The sequence below is a fragment of the Scedosporium apiospermum genome (assembly GCF_000732125.1).
Source record: "Scedosporium apiospermum strain IHEM 14462 chromosome Unknown SEQ_SAPIO_0088, whole genome shotgun sequence".
NCBI classification, from domain to species: Eukaryota; Fungi; Ascomycota; class Sordariomycetes; order Microascales; family Microascaceae; genus Scedosporium; species Scedosporium apiospermum.
In genome coordinates this window covers 1,373,853-1,388,396 of record NW_015971789.1, presented here as the reverse complement: position 1 = coordinate 1,388,396, position 14,544 = coordinate 1,373,853, and the positions used below count along the sequence as shown (strand labels likewise).

The window sequence follows — 14,544 nt, the reverse complement described above, 5'->3', positions numbered from 1 at the left end:
CCAGGCGCGTCGGTGCAAAGATAAGCATTACGGGCGATGGAGAATCGAGTTGGGAAAATGGCTTGGATGTCCCTGAGATTTGAAGTATGAAGATTCCAGATTCCTGTTGGTGATGTTGAGGTTGAATTGTGCTAGAACGGGCCGTCTATCTTTGACGAGTACACCAGCAGGAACTTGACACCCTTAATGTTCGTGCCGAGATACTCGAAACGCTTGGTCAACCCTCCAGGAAACTGCTCGCATATCAGGCGGAACGGTCGTGTGGCCCAGTGGTTAAGGCATGTGCTTTACAGCAGGATCGCACAGGATCGCAGGTTCGATCCCTGCCACGATCAAGATTTTTTTTGGCCGGTTCAGCTGGGGGACCCAGCCATGGCGTTAAACACACGCCGGCACAGGCACATACTCTCCCTTTCCTTCTTATCAGGAGGAACTCTTCGCTTGACATTATCGCCGCCCAGCACCCAGCGATTCTTTTCCAAATGCAGGCTCTTCACGCTTTTCACCCAGCATGCTCCGGCTGCATATCAGCGGGATGTGATGACCAGACGGGAGCTGGAGTCAGATACACTCCGTGCTATCCGCGGCACGGCTCGGGTGGCTGCGTATGAAGGTGAAAACGCATCTGTATGTGTGTGCAACCACAGAGCAGGAGGATGACGGCTTCAATGTTGCTCCGATCAATTGATACGTTTCTCCTTCCGGAGCTCGGGGCCAACTCAGGCCCCCAACGTATTTCAAGGGGCCCACAAAATCTCGGCCAGGCACCGACGAATAGCTACACCCTCTTCCTCTTTCTTTTGTTTCCATTGATTCATCTGAGGCAAGAATCGTGCTCGTAAGTCCAGTCGGAAACAACCTTAGCACCTTGACGATGCCGTATCCCAAGAATGTTGGCATAAAGGCCATGGAAATCTATGTCCCGGCACAGGTAAAGCCATCTAGTTCCAGGTTCACCTCCAAATCCCCAAGCTCCTCCCTCCCCATCTCCCCTGAGAATGGCTATATCAGTTTTGGTCTCTGATCAGAAAAGTGCCTGGATCAATCTCTCTTCGAGAAGCATCAGGGCGTCTCAGCCGGCAAATATACGATTGGACTGGGCCTCCAGTATATGAATTTCTGTACCGATAGAGAAGGTAAGTTCTATTTGATGTAATTGTCAACTATCTTTTTCCGAGGGTGATCACCGAGCTCACTCACCACCCTCTACAGATGTCTGTTCTCTAGCTCTGACGGCCGTGTCTTCGCTGCTCCGCAAGTTCAATATCGATGCCAACTCCATTGGACGTCTGGAGGTGGGCACCGAGTCCCTCTTCGACAAGGCCAAATCTGTCAAATCAGTTCTCACAACGCTGTTCGAGCCATCTGGCAACACGAGTCTAGAAGGTGTTGATACAGTCCACGCCTGCTATGGCGGCACCAATGCTTTGTTCAACGCTGTCAATTGGGTCGAGTCTCGTTCATGGGACGGCCGAGATGCCATCGTCGTTACATCGGACATAGCCCTTTATAAGGAGGCTTCCTCGCGTCCAACTGGTGGCGCCGGTTGCGTTGCTATGCTTGTTGGTCCAGATGCCCTACTTTCCCTCGAACCCAACCTACGGGGTGTCTATATGACCCACACATACGATTTCTACAAACCCGACCTTAAAGTTGAGTTCCCCATCGTCAATGGCCACGAATCCATTGTCTGCTACCTTAGTGCCCTAGACGGGTGCTACAAAGATCTCCTCCGTCGTGCGGACGCCAGTAGGAGCAAGCTCGATGGTGACGGATCCGAGAGCAGCGCGCCGAAGAATGTCCTTGACCTCTTTGACTACATGGCCTTTCATACTCCGAACTGCAAACTGGTCAGCAAGTCGTACGGTCGACTGAAGTACAATGACTGTCTGAGATCGGCCGATGATGCTGACTGGGAGGGGATCCCTGATGATCTCCGCAAGCTAGGATACGAAGAATCCTTGAAAGACAAAGCACTGGAGAGAGCCCTCGTGGCTGTGACTAAGGATTTGTTCAAGCAGCGAGTCGAGCCGTGTATCGCCGCGCCCTCCTTGTGCGGCAACATGTACACCGCCAGTCTCTACATGTCCCTCGTCAGCTTGATCAGCAACATTGATCTTGCTGATGCAGAAGGTAAAACCATCGGCATGTTCAGTGTAAGTGGCTAAAATTCCCGTCCATCGAATAGCCCCCAAGCCAAGGAGATCGTACTGACCCGACCGGACATGCTAGTATGGAAGTGGTGCTGCCAGCACTCTCTTCGGCCTGAGAGTTACTGGTGATATGACGAAGCTGGTCCAAGAAATCGATCTAATGGATCGTCTGAAGCAGCGATACATCTCAACCCCTGAGGAGTATGAAAAGGTGAGAGTTTGGGAAAGACAACCTATTCGCGTGAAAGGTACTAACCAAATCGCACGCAGGCCTGCACTCTCCGGATGAAAGCCTATGGAAGCAAGAGCTACAAGCCCGAGGGCGATATAGCTTCCCTGGCGCCTGGGACATACTACCTGGAGAACATCGATGAAGTTTATCGGAGGGCTTATGCCATAAAGGATGCGTGAACGATAGCGTCCAGAGTCCACTTGGTTCAGAAGGCAAAGGAAAAACGCATATCAAGACTAGATACGAGTAGACTGATGCGATTAATATTCACTCTTTGCTGCCATTTTTCGTGCCTGGCGTCAGTCAAGCTTAGTTGAACTGGCATTATGAAAAACGAAATCGAATGCCGAAACAGCCGCGGGAAACTAGAGAGAGGGAGCCAGTGAATGTGCATTGGGAAACAAAAAGCTCTTTCAAGTTGCAATCTCCCTTCGGGATGCCGATCGCTCTAAAGGAGTGGGTTAAGCTCTCGGAGGCTTCGCCAGTTATACAGGACTAGATATTGCTGTTATATCTAACAGCTCGGCATATGCATACAACCCGCAGCATGCAGTCAGCGTAGTCACGTCTCGGTCTACGTAATTTGAAGCCGTCAACAGCGTCTTTGTCGATCACTCTGTATGCTGTTAATGGTATTATGCCCAGCACCATCGTATACCAGGCCGAGAACAGAGGCGGGTACCGGCCTCGGTTACGAGTGATTAAAGGGCAGAGTAGGCAGCAACCTGAGGAAGGGAACTTTGACGGATGCTTCTGCCAATACTGCAGGTCCTCCTCTGCTTATATCCCGCTCTCTTCCGATACGCCGTTCACATAGATGCATTTGATTTTGTACACCGCCTATCTCTGCTCAGACGCTAGACTCGCTGGTATACAGATACCGCCTTCGCCCAGATAATCGCGACAGCGCTGCAGGGGCTGAATTACTTTCCGTAGCATGTCATGTCTCCATGTATCCGGCGTCGAGCTCGACCGGCCCAACAGGCACCAGCTCACGGCGTCAGAATAATCCAACCCGGCCTCTCCATTAACATGATCCAGCCATTCACTAGCAGCCAGAAAGTCGTAACCGGCTTTTTCCGTTTCCGTCTCCCCGGCAGGCCACTTCTTTCTGTACGGCTGCTGCTCAAGAGTATCTCCAAAGCAGAGTTCCAACAGTATTATGCCCAGCTGCTTCAGCGCATCGGCGTATGTGCGGCTTCGCCCGGAATCGGAATTGAGCGATAATGACTCTTCGTCTGGTTTCGGGGCGAAATTCTTGACTACCTGGGGCCGGTCTAGCAAATAGACGTTCGGGTTGCCCCCATCCCCCAGGAAGAGCACGTCACTTTTCTCCAAGGTCCTGGGAAGCCATGGAGATTCGAGGAGCTGTAGAAACGACGACGCGAGGATGAGAGAGAGGGCGTAACGCTGGGCTCTACTAGGAGGGGGAGAAACCTCTCGTCGGAGGATATTCCCAAGAGTCACGGACGAGTAAGAGCTCGCGGTTTGCCGTGAAACTGAATAAACGTAATATTGGCAGTCTTCCGCCGGGAGGAAGCCACAACATTGACCTTGCGGCTCGACGAAACAAGCGCATAGGTTTGATATGGGTCTCGCTACTACACCGAGAGTGATGGTTTTTTTGACGGTACAAATTTCCGTCAATGTCGAGGTCCTGGGCTATGAGTTAGCCTATTTCTTTCTACCCTCTCTTCCTCGCTAACATTTTCTACTAAGAATAAGAATACATCGAGATTACATACCCCGAAAACTGAACCCTGGCCCTCTGCTTCCCCTTGGTTCGTATGGATGACTGGAGTGGCTTCGCTCGTGTGAGTTTTGGTGCCACCGCCAGAACTGCATTATCCTCATCGACAACTTGAGGGTGAGGTTTTTCGTCCGACCTGGATACTCTTGTTCGGTGTAATTCCCAGCCGCAAGGAGGCTCAAACTTTGTAAAGGTAATATCGAATTCCGTCTCCTTGGCGTCGCGGTGTTGGAGGAGTAACCTGGCGTCGTGATGTTGGCATCGGCACGACCATGTCGACGCTAGAGCCCTGAACAGCTTCTTCGCCGTGATCCAGAAGCTGCAGAGAGACGAATCAACCAACGTCTTCTCGAGTGCGAGATTCCGTTGCTGGACCAGACGAGACTCTTCGTCGCCTGTCACCAACAGCTTCTCCATCTTGCCGAGATAGTCACCTATCTTGTCAAACAATCTCTTTCGCACAGACTCTCCGTTGCTGAACTTGACCTTGTATCGTTGAAAGGCGCGACCGTCTTTCCTTACCGCGGCTCTAATGCGCGTAGAGCTTTTCGAAGGTGGCTAAGAATGCTGGCGTTATTTCTACGTTCTATCTCTACAATCGGCGATGTTATCCACGACTGCTGCTGCTGCTCACCGGTGAATTCATTATCTCTTGGACCGGCTCAGAGTCCAATGCTAGGTGCTTGTTTATTTCGTCCATGACTTGGCCGATTCCGTCAATATAGCCAAGATACAGCTCATGGGCCTCGTTCAATCTTCTCTTGAGCAGGGTGTCAACGTAGGGATCTTTCCAGTCCTCGCTGCCCGGGTTTGCGATCAACACTTTAGTCTTCGAGTCGTCGAATATAAGGGGCAATAGGAGCTGTTTGAGGTGCCGCTTGAAAGCAATCTCGTAGAACCTGAGGTCGTCCTTCCAGTGCTTGTACTCGACTCTGATGTGCAGGAACATGCCAAAACGGATGGCCACTTCGCGGTATTTTTCCAGAGCCACGATGGCGAGCGGGAACGCTCCGAGAACGAGACCTACAACCTCTATGCCTGACATTATTGAGCATTCCTGGCTGTTTTGCTACCTCCTGGCATTGGAGAAAGTTAAACGGGTTGAGAGAAGAGATTCTTGGCTGGTGAAATGGTAGAGATATCCTGCAGACCGAGACCAGGCTGCACGGCATGGGTTGATACCCAATCATCTATCGACCTGCTCCCGCCATGCGCGGGGAAACGATAAAATCGCATGTCAGATCGTCTACTTGATGCATATACCACTAGTTGTGATCTCAAAACCATTTCACTTGCTCGATTTTTTGGTTCGCGTGAGATGGACGGTGACGACAGGCCCATGATCTCGGGGCGGAGTGGGCATGTCAGGGAACAATTTAAGGAGTTACTGCAACTTGTCGTCAGGCTAGAGCAAGATGATGCCTCGTCTCTTTCCATCCGTCGATCTATCGAAGACGCGATGCACCGGTTCGCTCTGTGGGGAGGGAACCTCGGGGCTTTCCGCCAGGCAAATTCGAAACTTTCCCTGGACAGTCGACTTTCCGCAGCAGACGCCACGGATATACGCGAGGAGATCCTACGCCAGTTAGATGACATTGACGAAGGAGTTCAAGATCGTATGTATCCCATCCTCATAAGGATCAATCATATTCAGTGTCGCACGAATCACTCACCAGGTAGCGATATCACCAGTCGAGCACATTCTACAGTCCCCTAAAAACAGCATCCAGAATCCGTCAGAAGAAGAAGACGATGCCGAGATAGATAGGCTCGGATCAGATCTTCATGAAGGAAAGGTTGCTACAAGTGATGAAGAACCTCTCGACGAGGTTGGCGTAATCATGGACATCATCAACCAGAGCATAACATCTCTTCTACGCATCGGAGTTCTTGTCCGAAAGGCCAGCCCTCGCGACAAGTTTAAGGAAGCCCTGCGAGCCACCCGGCTCTCATTTCCAGATATGTACGACATTGAACACGTGCGTGTGAAGTACCCGAAGCTCGACGAAATCCAATATAAGCGGCTCGGCCGGGCCATTGCAAATCGGCGGCAGTTTATCATGTACTGCCGTGATCACAGGGCGCGCCTGGGGCACGACGACACGGAAGACGGTAGAGTGAATCCAGGAACAGAGGTACTTTCGAGCAAGGCATCGACATTCCAGGCTCCCGCCCAATACTCTCTACTTTCCTTTCAAGACGAGGAGGAGGAGGAGGAAGATGATGCAGTCTCCATAATGAGTGCTTCAACCGTCAGCGATGACTCGGTGTCGCGACTGAAATTACCGCTTCTGGCAGATTTATCCCCGAACGATGAGCCCTTTGAATGTCCCATATGCTTTACTCTTCAGTCGTTCAAAAATGAGCGAGCATGGCAGTAAGCACATCCCTTTCGCAGTCTCGTTTGAGGTTCTCCTCCGCAGAAGCACTAACATCATCCCCATACGCCATGCGTTCCGCGACCTAAAGGCTTACGTTTGCACTTATGGCGATAAGAAGTGCGATGACAGCCTATTTGGTGATCGCGAGTCGTGGTTTGAACATGAAATGGTTCATCATAGGGCGCTGTACAGATGTGCTCTATGCGACCGCATCCCCCCAGCATCTTCTCAAGAGCTTCGGTTGCATCTTGTCGAGGAGCACGGCAACTTCTCCGATCAACAGCTGCTAGCCCTCGGGGCAGTCGGGAAGGATACCCGTGACACCTTTATGGCTCACGATTGTCCATTCTGCGATGACTGGGCTGTCGCTCTCTGGTCTAGAAAGAACCCAAAGGGCAAGGCTCTGCTTCAGGACGGAGCTCCGCCGGTTGTGAAGGTCTCAGCGAAGAGATTTAAACGCCATGTGATGCGTCACCATGAACAGCTAGCGATATTCGCCATGCCACGCCAATTTGAAGACGCAGTTGGACTGGATTCGCTGTCGTCCCATAGCTCGGTCGTCGAGTATGCCGAAGAAGCGGAAGACGAGAAAGACCAAAACACGGCCGATTTGGCGGAGTTGCCTAAGCTGTCCGACGAGGCACTCGCTCTCGAAGGACAGGATGTCGACGATTCGGAAATTGGACTCGTGGACAATAGCTCGGAAACCATCCAAATATACACGGGCGGTTCTGACGAGGACAAGACTGCCTGGGATGCGACCATGACAGAGCCGAGCGAGAGTTCCGAAATTCTCAAAATGAAGGCGGAGCTTGAGTTGTACCGAGAAGAGCAACGGAAGAAGAGAGCTGTCGAGAAGCTGCGGGAACTGGAAGAGAATATTCGCAAGGATACCGAGGAAACCCTCGCCAGGAAGCTTGAGACTATGAAGCTAGCACAAGAAAAAATCCAGAAAGAGATTGCGGAGGCAAGAAGAGAGGCGGAGCAGGCGGTTTACGAAGCGATCGAAGAAGAAAGGAAGGGTCACGAGGGACCTGAGAGGGGGATCGGAGAGGAAGAACTCAGGTGTTTCCAGAGAGAAGCCATTAAGTACGAAGAGGCTATAATATGTGCTGAAGAAGCTGCTAGGAAGCGTCTTGAGATGGAATCGAAGCTTGTGGGAGAAGCTAGGGTATCTGCGAAGAAAAAGGAAGAGGAGGCTGTGAAATATGCAGAAGAAGCTGCTAGGGCTGTGGGGGAGGCCAAGGCAGCTGCAGCTAAGCAGGTGGCCAAGGAACAGGCTTATAAGAAGATGCTAGAGGAAGAAACTATGAACCAGTCTACAGGGAGTGCCATGCCGCCTCTCCAACCCGCCAAAGCCGAACTCGAGGCACGCCAAAAGCTGGAAAAGGAAAAGGAAAAGGAAAAGGAAAAGGAAAAGGAGGAAGCAGCTGCGGTAATAGTAGCGGCCGCCAGCGCCGGAGAGGAAGTCGCGATGGAGTCACTCACTTCCCCTTCGGGACCAAGCTCGCACGCAACGCAAACCGGCCACCCTCCACTCTGGACAGACTCGGGCCAGCGCAAGCTTGAACGTCTTTACCGTAATACAACTCTGCCCCTCACGAAGATCCTTGATGCCATTCGGGCTTCATCTCCTACCTCCAGACCTGGGGAAGTGAGACGCCCTGATCCACCGAGACCACTTATGGAACAATCGGTGTTAGAAGAACAGTCGGCGTCATCGATGTCTGGAATTGGTCGTTTATCCCGGAAACCCTCCCTGTACACGCATTGGACATGTGTATGTGCATAGACTATTCGATCAGAAAATGATCTGAATTGCTAATATATCTTACAGTGCAGATGTCATTGCTCGCTACTAAACATAGCAAAAGATGAGGTGTGCCCATCCTGTCATGAATATCGATGCGCATACTGTACTCTTCAGAGTCTTCAGAGGTTGGCCACCTAACTCAACAGAGCATAAAAGGGAGATATAGACATAAGCTCTAGATATATGAAGAGGCTATAAGGCTTGTGGCTAAAGGCTTCTAGGATTTGGAGAAGAGAGGTAGAAAAATGTATATGTAAGGTACAAGCGAGAGGGCATTGTGGCACGGGACTTGCCGTCAGGATGACTCAGCTGCGGAGCCCGGTCTGAGCACGATCGGAGAAAAACGGGTTCTTGCAGCACACAAGTCAGTCTGGAGGGCAAGTTGAAGTTTTGATCATCAATTGACTTTTTGGTTGAACCCGATTCTTAGTGACACTGGTCTTTCCTCGAGCTATACACAGTATATCCTTACACGTCCAGGGTTCAATGGAGCCGGACGTCGAAGGGTACACTGCATCAAATGCAGATTTGGAGTGGGAGGTTGATTGGTGGCTGTCCGTGGTTGCGGCAGGTGGTGCGGGGATCGCGAAGGAAAGACGCCCTGGAGAAGATCGAGGCGGAAGCGAAGTGCCCGGCAGAGAAGGCTCCCATTAAGTTTAAGGACGCCATTGGCAGGAAACTTACCTTCCCGTTCCATCTTTGCAAGACCCGGGCTGTGAGTGGCATCTCCTCTCCTCCGTAACCCCTCCTGTAGGTTTCCTTTGTCATTATATTGCGATATGCTGATAGTCATCGTCTTTCAGGGAATGGAAAAATTAGTTAAGGAAGCATTCCAACATGTCGATGTCATCGGACCTCGTGTTCAACGCGGAATGTCTGAGCTTTTTGGTCCTAATGGCGAGATTATCCTTCCCTATGTCTGGGACAAAGTCATCGAGCCCGGCTGGCAAATTACTAAGGCTATGTGGCCGGTGGATGCCGCCAACGTTGAGAAAGAGATTCTCGGCTCCCAAGAGGCGCCATGTCGAGTGCCCCATAGGTCTCCCCATCCGTCCATAATTGCGCGGACTCTTCTGGTTCCCGTAAAGCGGATCCGAGAGTTGGTCCTTGCCTAGCGAATGGCTCTTAGGGAACCACCTCGCCATGTTTTAATAGAGTGTGGCCGTGAATATGGCTACTACGACTTGATAAGTTGTTTACTTCTGCGTGAGATCCGGGGAGGCTTCAAACCAGGAATCAAACCGGACTGTGGCGAGTAGCATCTCATCTGCCACGGATGATTCTCTCCATCGACAGCCCGGACCTACAGACAATGGTGAGTATACTTGAGGTCTTGGCTAGGGCAAAGAATAAAGGTGACGATGTCCATGAAAACGAAGGGGTGGCCTCCAGGGGAGAGTAAGGTTCCTGAGCCTGGGCGGCATCAACATTGCACTCTGTACTTCATCGAAGTCGACACAAAGAGAAATAAATAAATAAATTAAGATAAAAGAAGAAGAAGAAAGAGGAAGACGGGTGTAGTTGGAAGCAAAGAGCGCTCGAGGGACGTAGGTCATTGGCGTTTAGCTCACGTGGGACACACTTGTTTCGAGACCTCCAAGCGGCTCAGGATCAACTGAATTGAGTTGATCTCTCTCTACTTCTCTGTTGCGTGCTTGTTGAGTATTGAAGACTTGGCAGTGCCGTGTCGTCAACTGGTAGCCTCGGCTTCGAAAAGGCGCGTCTATCTGATAACGCGTCGTGTGGCTGAGTGACCATCGCATTTCATTGATCTCATCAGAATCCCTCAGGATGGGGCGATTCTATTATTCAGAGGGTGTTTTGACTCGCAACTGGACTGATGGTAGATTGTAGGAATAACGCCAGGACCACGGACCAAATCGCCTTATGATATTGTCACGCCCCTCTGTTGGTCACAAGCCCGAGGCCAGGGCTCAAATGGTCGGCCAGGATGGCCATGATGTCCTCCCGGTGTCACTGTAGTCGAGCGAGCCACAGGCGAGAATGCGGAATGCTCGGCATAGGAAAGCACGAAGTGTACCGCCGGCTCCCAAAGTCCATGGCTCTGCATCCTGGAGACCACTTTATAGAACGCAACAAAATATCGAGCAGAATAGAGTTGAACGGTGATGATGTCTGTCTACCGGGATATTGATGCTACGGGGGCGACGGATGGGCGCCCGGCCAGCATTACTTGCAGCGAGGGATTAAGCTTGTTTTATTTCTCCCCGTTCCGCATGGGAGCCACGCCCTCTTCGAATCGGAGTTGGTAGACTAAATAAGATCGAGCTGCCAGATTGGAAGCCCAGAACTCTCGAACTCTCATGATCATGACATCAGGCTTCAAGGGTGTCTTTGGCGTCTTGCTGGTCTGACCTCTGCGATGGGGGGCGAGTTGACGTGGTTGACCAGAGGGATCCTCAGGCCGAGGGAGCAGTGGCTGTTACAGGGATACATTAAAACAAAGCCAAGCAAGGGTGCACCTTGATGTATTCCCCTAACTCCATTCACCCCGGGCCCCATCAGATCATCGACCCAGTTATTACCGAAGATTCCCAGAAGCAGGCAAAATCCTCTTGTCCTAACCTCCAACAAAACGAACCATTCCCATCACACACCTCATTTACCTCCCACGAACGATCACAAAAAAACACCCTACACCCCCCACCTTCAATTTTACCTCTTGCTCCTTTTCTTCACAATGTTCCGAGCAACCATCGCAAAGAAGCCCCGCATCGCCTTCGCGAACCGAGCTGCCTTCAGCACCACCGCCCGAGCCATGACCGAGGGCGCGACCGGAGCTCCTCCCAAGACTGGAGGCCCTGGGTACGTCGAAACAATCAACTTCCCACACCCCCAATCCTCCTATCCCTGTCTGCATCAATTGGGTTCCTGGTGCTTGAGACGAGGTGCTTGAAAAGCCTCCGCGGAACTGGCACAATCACATGGGATTCCCTGAGGATAGCTTTCGATGCCCCATGCGCGGTTTTAGCTGGGGGGAAGCTTGCTGCAAAGCATCAAGAGATGGGGGGCTCGGAGTTGGTGTTTTCTCTTTTCCCTTTACTTAGGCTAACCAATTGGTTTCTTCTGCGAATATAGAGATGCTTTCCAGCGCCGTGAGCGTGCCCAGGAGGACTACGCCATCCGCCAACGCGAGAAGGAGAAGCTTTTGGAGCTCCGCAAGAAGCTCGATGAGCAGCAGATGCATCTCAAGCAGCTCGCCGACCACATGTGAGTCCACCCTGGCCCCTCGGATTTCTCACAAAGAGAGTCTCCTCCCCTGGCCTGCTGGAGTGGTTCGAGACTACATATACGTGCTCCTTTTACGTTTGTTGTTGGAAATAAAGTCGGGCTAACCATACGGATCCTTCTTTGAATAGTGACGAGATCACCAAGGACCAGGGTGGCGAGCAGAACTAGATTGTCAACAAGATAGACGAATGAACTTTCTTTTTTAAAGGGAACGAAGTGTATGTCGACTTATTAGGATTGGAGCCTCGACAGGGTCAATTTCGAAACTACCTGGAGCAACCAAAAAATATCAATCATGTCCACTTGAAGAAAATCGATGCCAAATCATCATCAGCGTCTTTTCTGTGTAATATCCTCTCAAACTACATCGAATCCTTCCTACAAATACACTGGCATATAACATAGCGTCTGAAAAGAAGACGCCGCCTTCATTGATTCTTGAAAAGGGACAAAAAGAAAAATGACATCCCTCCTATTTTATTTCCACTTAAAACCCTCATGGACCGAAGAGGCCATTCCCTTCGGCTTCACTACTGGATATCTTTCCCCCTATTACCAATTACACCGTAGACTGCAACTCCATCTGCAACCGTCGAAGCTCTTTCCTACTTGCGTCCCATGTAGGAACGGTAGAAGCTCTCCGCCGCGTCGTTCTCGGACACTCCCTGCTGGCTGCCGAGCGTGCCGTTCGCTTTTTGCGCAGCCGTAATCTTGGCCTGCAGCGCAGCAGTGTTCGTGTCGATCCACTGCAGTTGCGTAAGGTGTCCGTTAAGGACACGGACAATCTGGCTCACCTGTTACGGCATTGTTAGCCCATAACCTCTTTAGGGAGTTATGTCAAATTTTTTTTTCTCAAACTTACAGGATCTTCGGAACGAGTGGTCTTGCTCAGGGTAGCCGAAACGTCGTTAATCTCCTTGACCATGGTGGCCAAATCCCTGCTCTTCTCATCGAGGTGCTGCGAGAGCTTCTCCGCCAACTTGTAGGTTCGCTCTCGCTCCTGGTCGTGGCCACCAAGTTGGTCCCCACCCTGACCGACCTGTTTGGTGATCATCTCGTTCACATCCGCCTCGTATCGGTTAAGCCATGCTTCCAGCTCGTCTTGCTGGCTCTCTACCGCCATGAGCTGCTTCTCGATTTCGTTGCTGGCGCGCTCCGCCTCGTAGGTGTTAAGGTAGAGCTTCTGAATCTTTTCACCATTCTCGACGAGGAGGCGATCCCACTCGGCCACCTTGTTCGCTTGGTCCTTGAACTCCTTCTGGTACTTCGAGAGATCCGAGGCCCAACGCGTGATGATATCGTCCATGCTCTTGTTCTTCAACCTAGGAAGTTGAGATGGAGGACCAGAGGTAGAAGCACCGAGAGCTGCAGGAGCGGCGGCAGTAGCAGCAGCTCCATCTTTTGCGGCACCATCCGCAGCTGCCGCGGCTGGCTTGGCACCGAAGAGACTGGAGGCAGCAGGAGCAGCCGCAGCAGCCGCAGCAGGGGCGCTTGCCGTAGTAGCCGCTGTGGTGGCGGGTTGGGAGGTAGAGGTTGTTGGTGTAGCGCCAAACAACGACCCGGCCGGTTTGGCCCCACCTAATAGACTGGTGCTTGGAGCAGATGTGGCGGGGGTGGTAGACGGAGCGGCCGTCGTGGTCGTAGGCTTGCTAAAGAGACTGCCAGCGGATGGCGCAGCCGGTGTTGTAGCGGCTGCTCCGGCCTTGCCAAATAGGCCTCCGGCAGCTGGGGCTGCCGAGGTCGCAGGAGTAGTGGTGGTTGCGGCGGCGGGGGTAGTCGTCGCTGGCTTTTGGGGAAATAAACCGCCGCCAAAGGCTGGTGTGGTTGAGCTTGCGGGAGCAGCTGTGGACGCCGGCGTAGTTGTGCCGAACAAGCTAGGAGTTGACGGTGCGGCAGTAGTCGTGGGCTTCTGTCCAAAGAGACTACCTCCGGCTGCGGCAGCAGGCTTAGGCGCAGATGGTTCTGGGGCTTTCCCGAAGATCGACGAGGGAGCGGCTGCGGGTGGCTGTTCGGCGGTGGTAGTCGTAGGAGTCTTCGCAGCAGCGCCGCCAAACAAGGTCGGTGTCGAAGACGGTTGTGAAGGCTGGGCTCCACCTAGCGACAATGTAGGAGCTCCGGCAGGGGTTGTAGAGGATAGAGAACCGAAAAGAGGCTTGGCCGGGGTTGCCTGGGTGAAAAGCGAGCCACCGGCGGGGGCGGAAGTGGTAGGAGTCAATGAGCTAGCCGCAGCGCCTGCCTTGCCACCTCCACCAAATAGACCGCCAGTCGTTCCTGCCGCCGCGGGGGTAGTCGAACCGCCGCCAAAGATATTGGATGAGGTCGAGGCAGCTCCTGCAGGCTTGCCGAAGAGGGGGGTTCCGGATGGAGCACCGCCGGCGCCACCGCCAAAAAGACTGCTTCCGGACTGGCCACCGGTTGCTCCTGTAGTGGATGGGGCGTTTCCAAACAACCCTCCGGCGCCAGAAGACGTCGTAGTCGCGCCTCCGCCGAAAAGACTGCCCCCTGCCGAGGTGCCAGGCTTGCTAGTCGGGGTCGAGCCGAAGAGGCCGCCGGGCTTAGGGGCTTCGGCGGGGTTTCCAAAGAGAGATGTGCCAGTTGATGCAGGAGTAGTGGCGCTAGGGGCAGAAGCAGCGCCCAAGGTCCCAAAAGAGAAGGTCGGCGTCCCAGTGGCAGCTCCAAAAAGGGAGCCAGAGGCGGGTGCTGTGGTAGAGGGGGTATCGCTCTTCGACGTAGGGGTCGAGCTGGAAGCTCCGAATTTGAAATCCATCGTGTCGACGCGCAGAAGAGATGGTCTCAGGGGACTTGTTCGGGGTGGAAGTAAGGTAGCTGGGATATGAGATGCTGTCGAGGGTTTGGTTTTCGGCGGAGTCTGGGCTGATAGCCAGATAGAATGCCAGTCAACAGCAGTTGCAGAGGCAGGATCCCGAGCTTGGCTGGATTGGGCAGACACCGTGGAGCTTGAA

The 14,544-nt window shown here is 52.6% G+C and overlaps 5 protein-coding genes and 1 pseudogene across 5 annotated transcripts; 3 read left to right on the top strand and 3 right to left on the bottom strand.

The window, feature by feature from the left end:
• Positions 1-874: 874 nt before the first annotated feature.
• Positions 875-2,564, top strand: SAPIO_CDS3372 (Hydroxymethylglutaryl-CoA synthase; the record flags this gene model as incomplete). The annotated part of the gene is made up of 5 exons (XM_016786181.1): positions 875-931; positions 1,034-1,136; positions 1,213-2,156; positions 2,233-2,364; positions 2,424-2,564. 5 exons carry the CDS (start codon positions 875-877, stop codon positions 2,562-2,564), a joined length of 1,377 nt encoding a protein of 458 aa, XP_016644187.1.
• Positions 2,565-3,225: 661 nt separating this feature from the next.
• Positions 3,226-5,180, bottom strand: SAPIO_CDS3371 (uncharacterized protein; the record flags this gene model as incomplete). Its single annotated transcript, XM_016786180.1, has 3 exons — positions 3,226-3,805; positions 4,131-4,693; positions 4,770-5,180. 3 exons carry the CDS (start codon positions 5,178-5,180, stop codon positions 3,226-3,228), a joined length of 1,554 nt encoding a protein of 517 aa, XP_016644186.1.
• A 294-nt stretch (positions 5,181-5,474) lies between these two features.
• SAPIO_CDS3370 (uncharacterized protein) lies at positions 5,475-8,378 on the top strand (the record flags this gene model as incomplete). Its single annotated transcript, XM_016786179.1, has 4 exons — positions 5,475-5,751; positions 5,828-6,463; positions 6,534-8,241; positions 8,354-8,378. 4 exons carry the CDS (start codon positions 5,475-5,477, stop codon positions 8,376-8,378), a joined length of 2,646 nt encoding a protein of 881 aa, XP_016644185.1.
• A 766-nt stretch (positions 8,379-9,144) lies between these two features.
• On the bottom strand, positions 9,145-9,474 carry SAPIO_CDS3369 (annotated as a pseudogene; the record flags this gene model as incomplete).
• Positions 9,475-11,030: 1,556 nt separating this feature from the next.
• Positions 11,031-11,749, top strand: SAPIO_CDS3368 (uncharacterized protein; the record flags this gene model as incomplete). Its single annotated transcript, XM_016786178.1, has 3 exons — positions 11,031-11,155; positions 11,429-11,560; positions 11,710-11,749. 3 exons carry the CDS (start codon positions 11,031-11,033, stop codon positions 11,747-11,749), a joined length of 297 nt encoding a protein of 98 aa, XP_016644184.1.
• Positions 11,750-12,186: 437 nt separating this feature from the next.
• On the bottom strand, positions 12,187-14,348 carry SAPIO_CDS3367 (uncharacterized protein; the record flags this gene model as incomplete). The annotated part of the gene is made up of 2 exons (XM_016786177.1): positions 12,187-12,375; positions 12,444-14,348. The coding sequence occupies 2 exons, from the start codon at positions 14,346-14,348 to the stop codon at positions 12,187-12,189; spliced, it is 2,094 nt and encodes a 697-aa protein (XP_016644183.1).
• Positions 14,349-14,544: the final 196 nt, after the last annotated feature.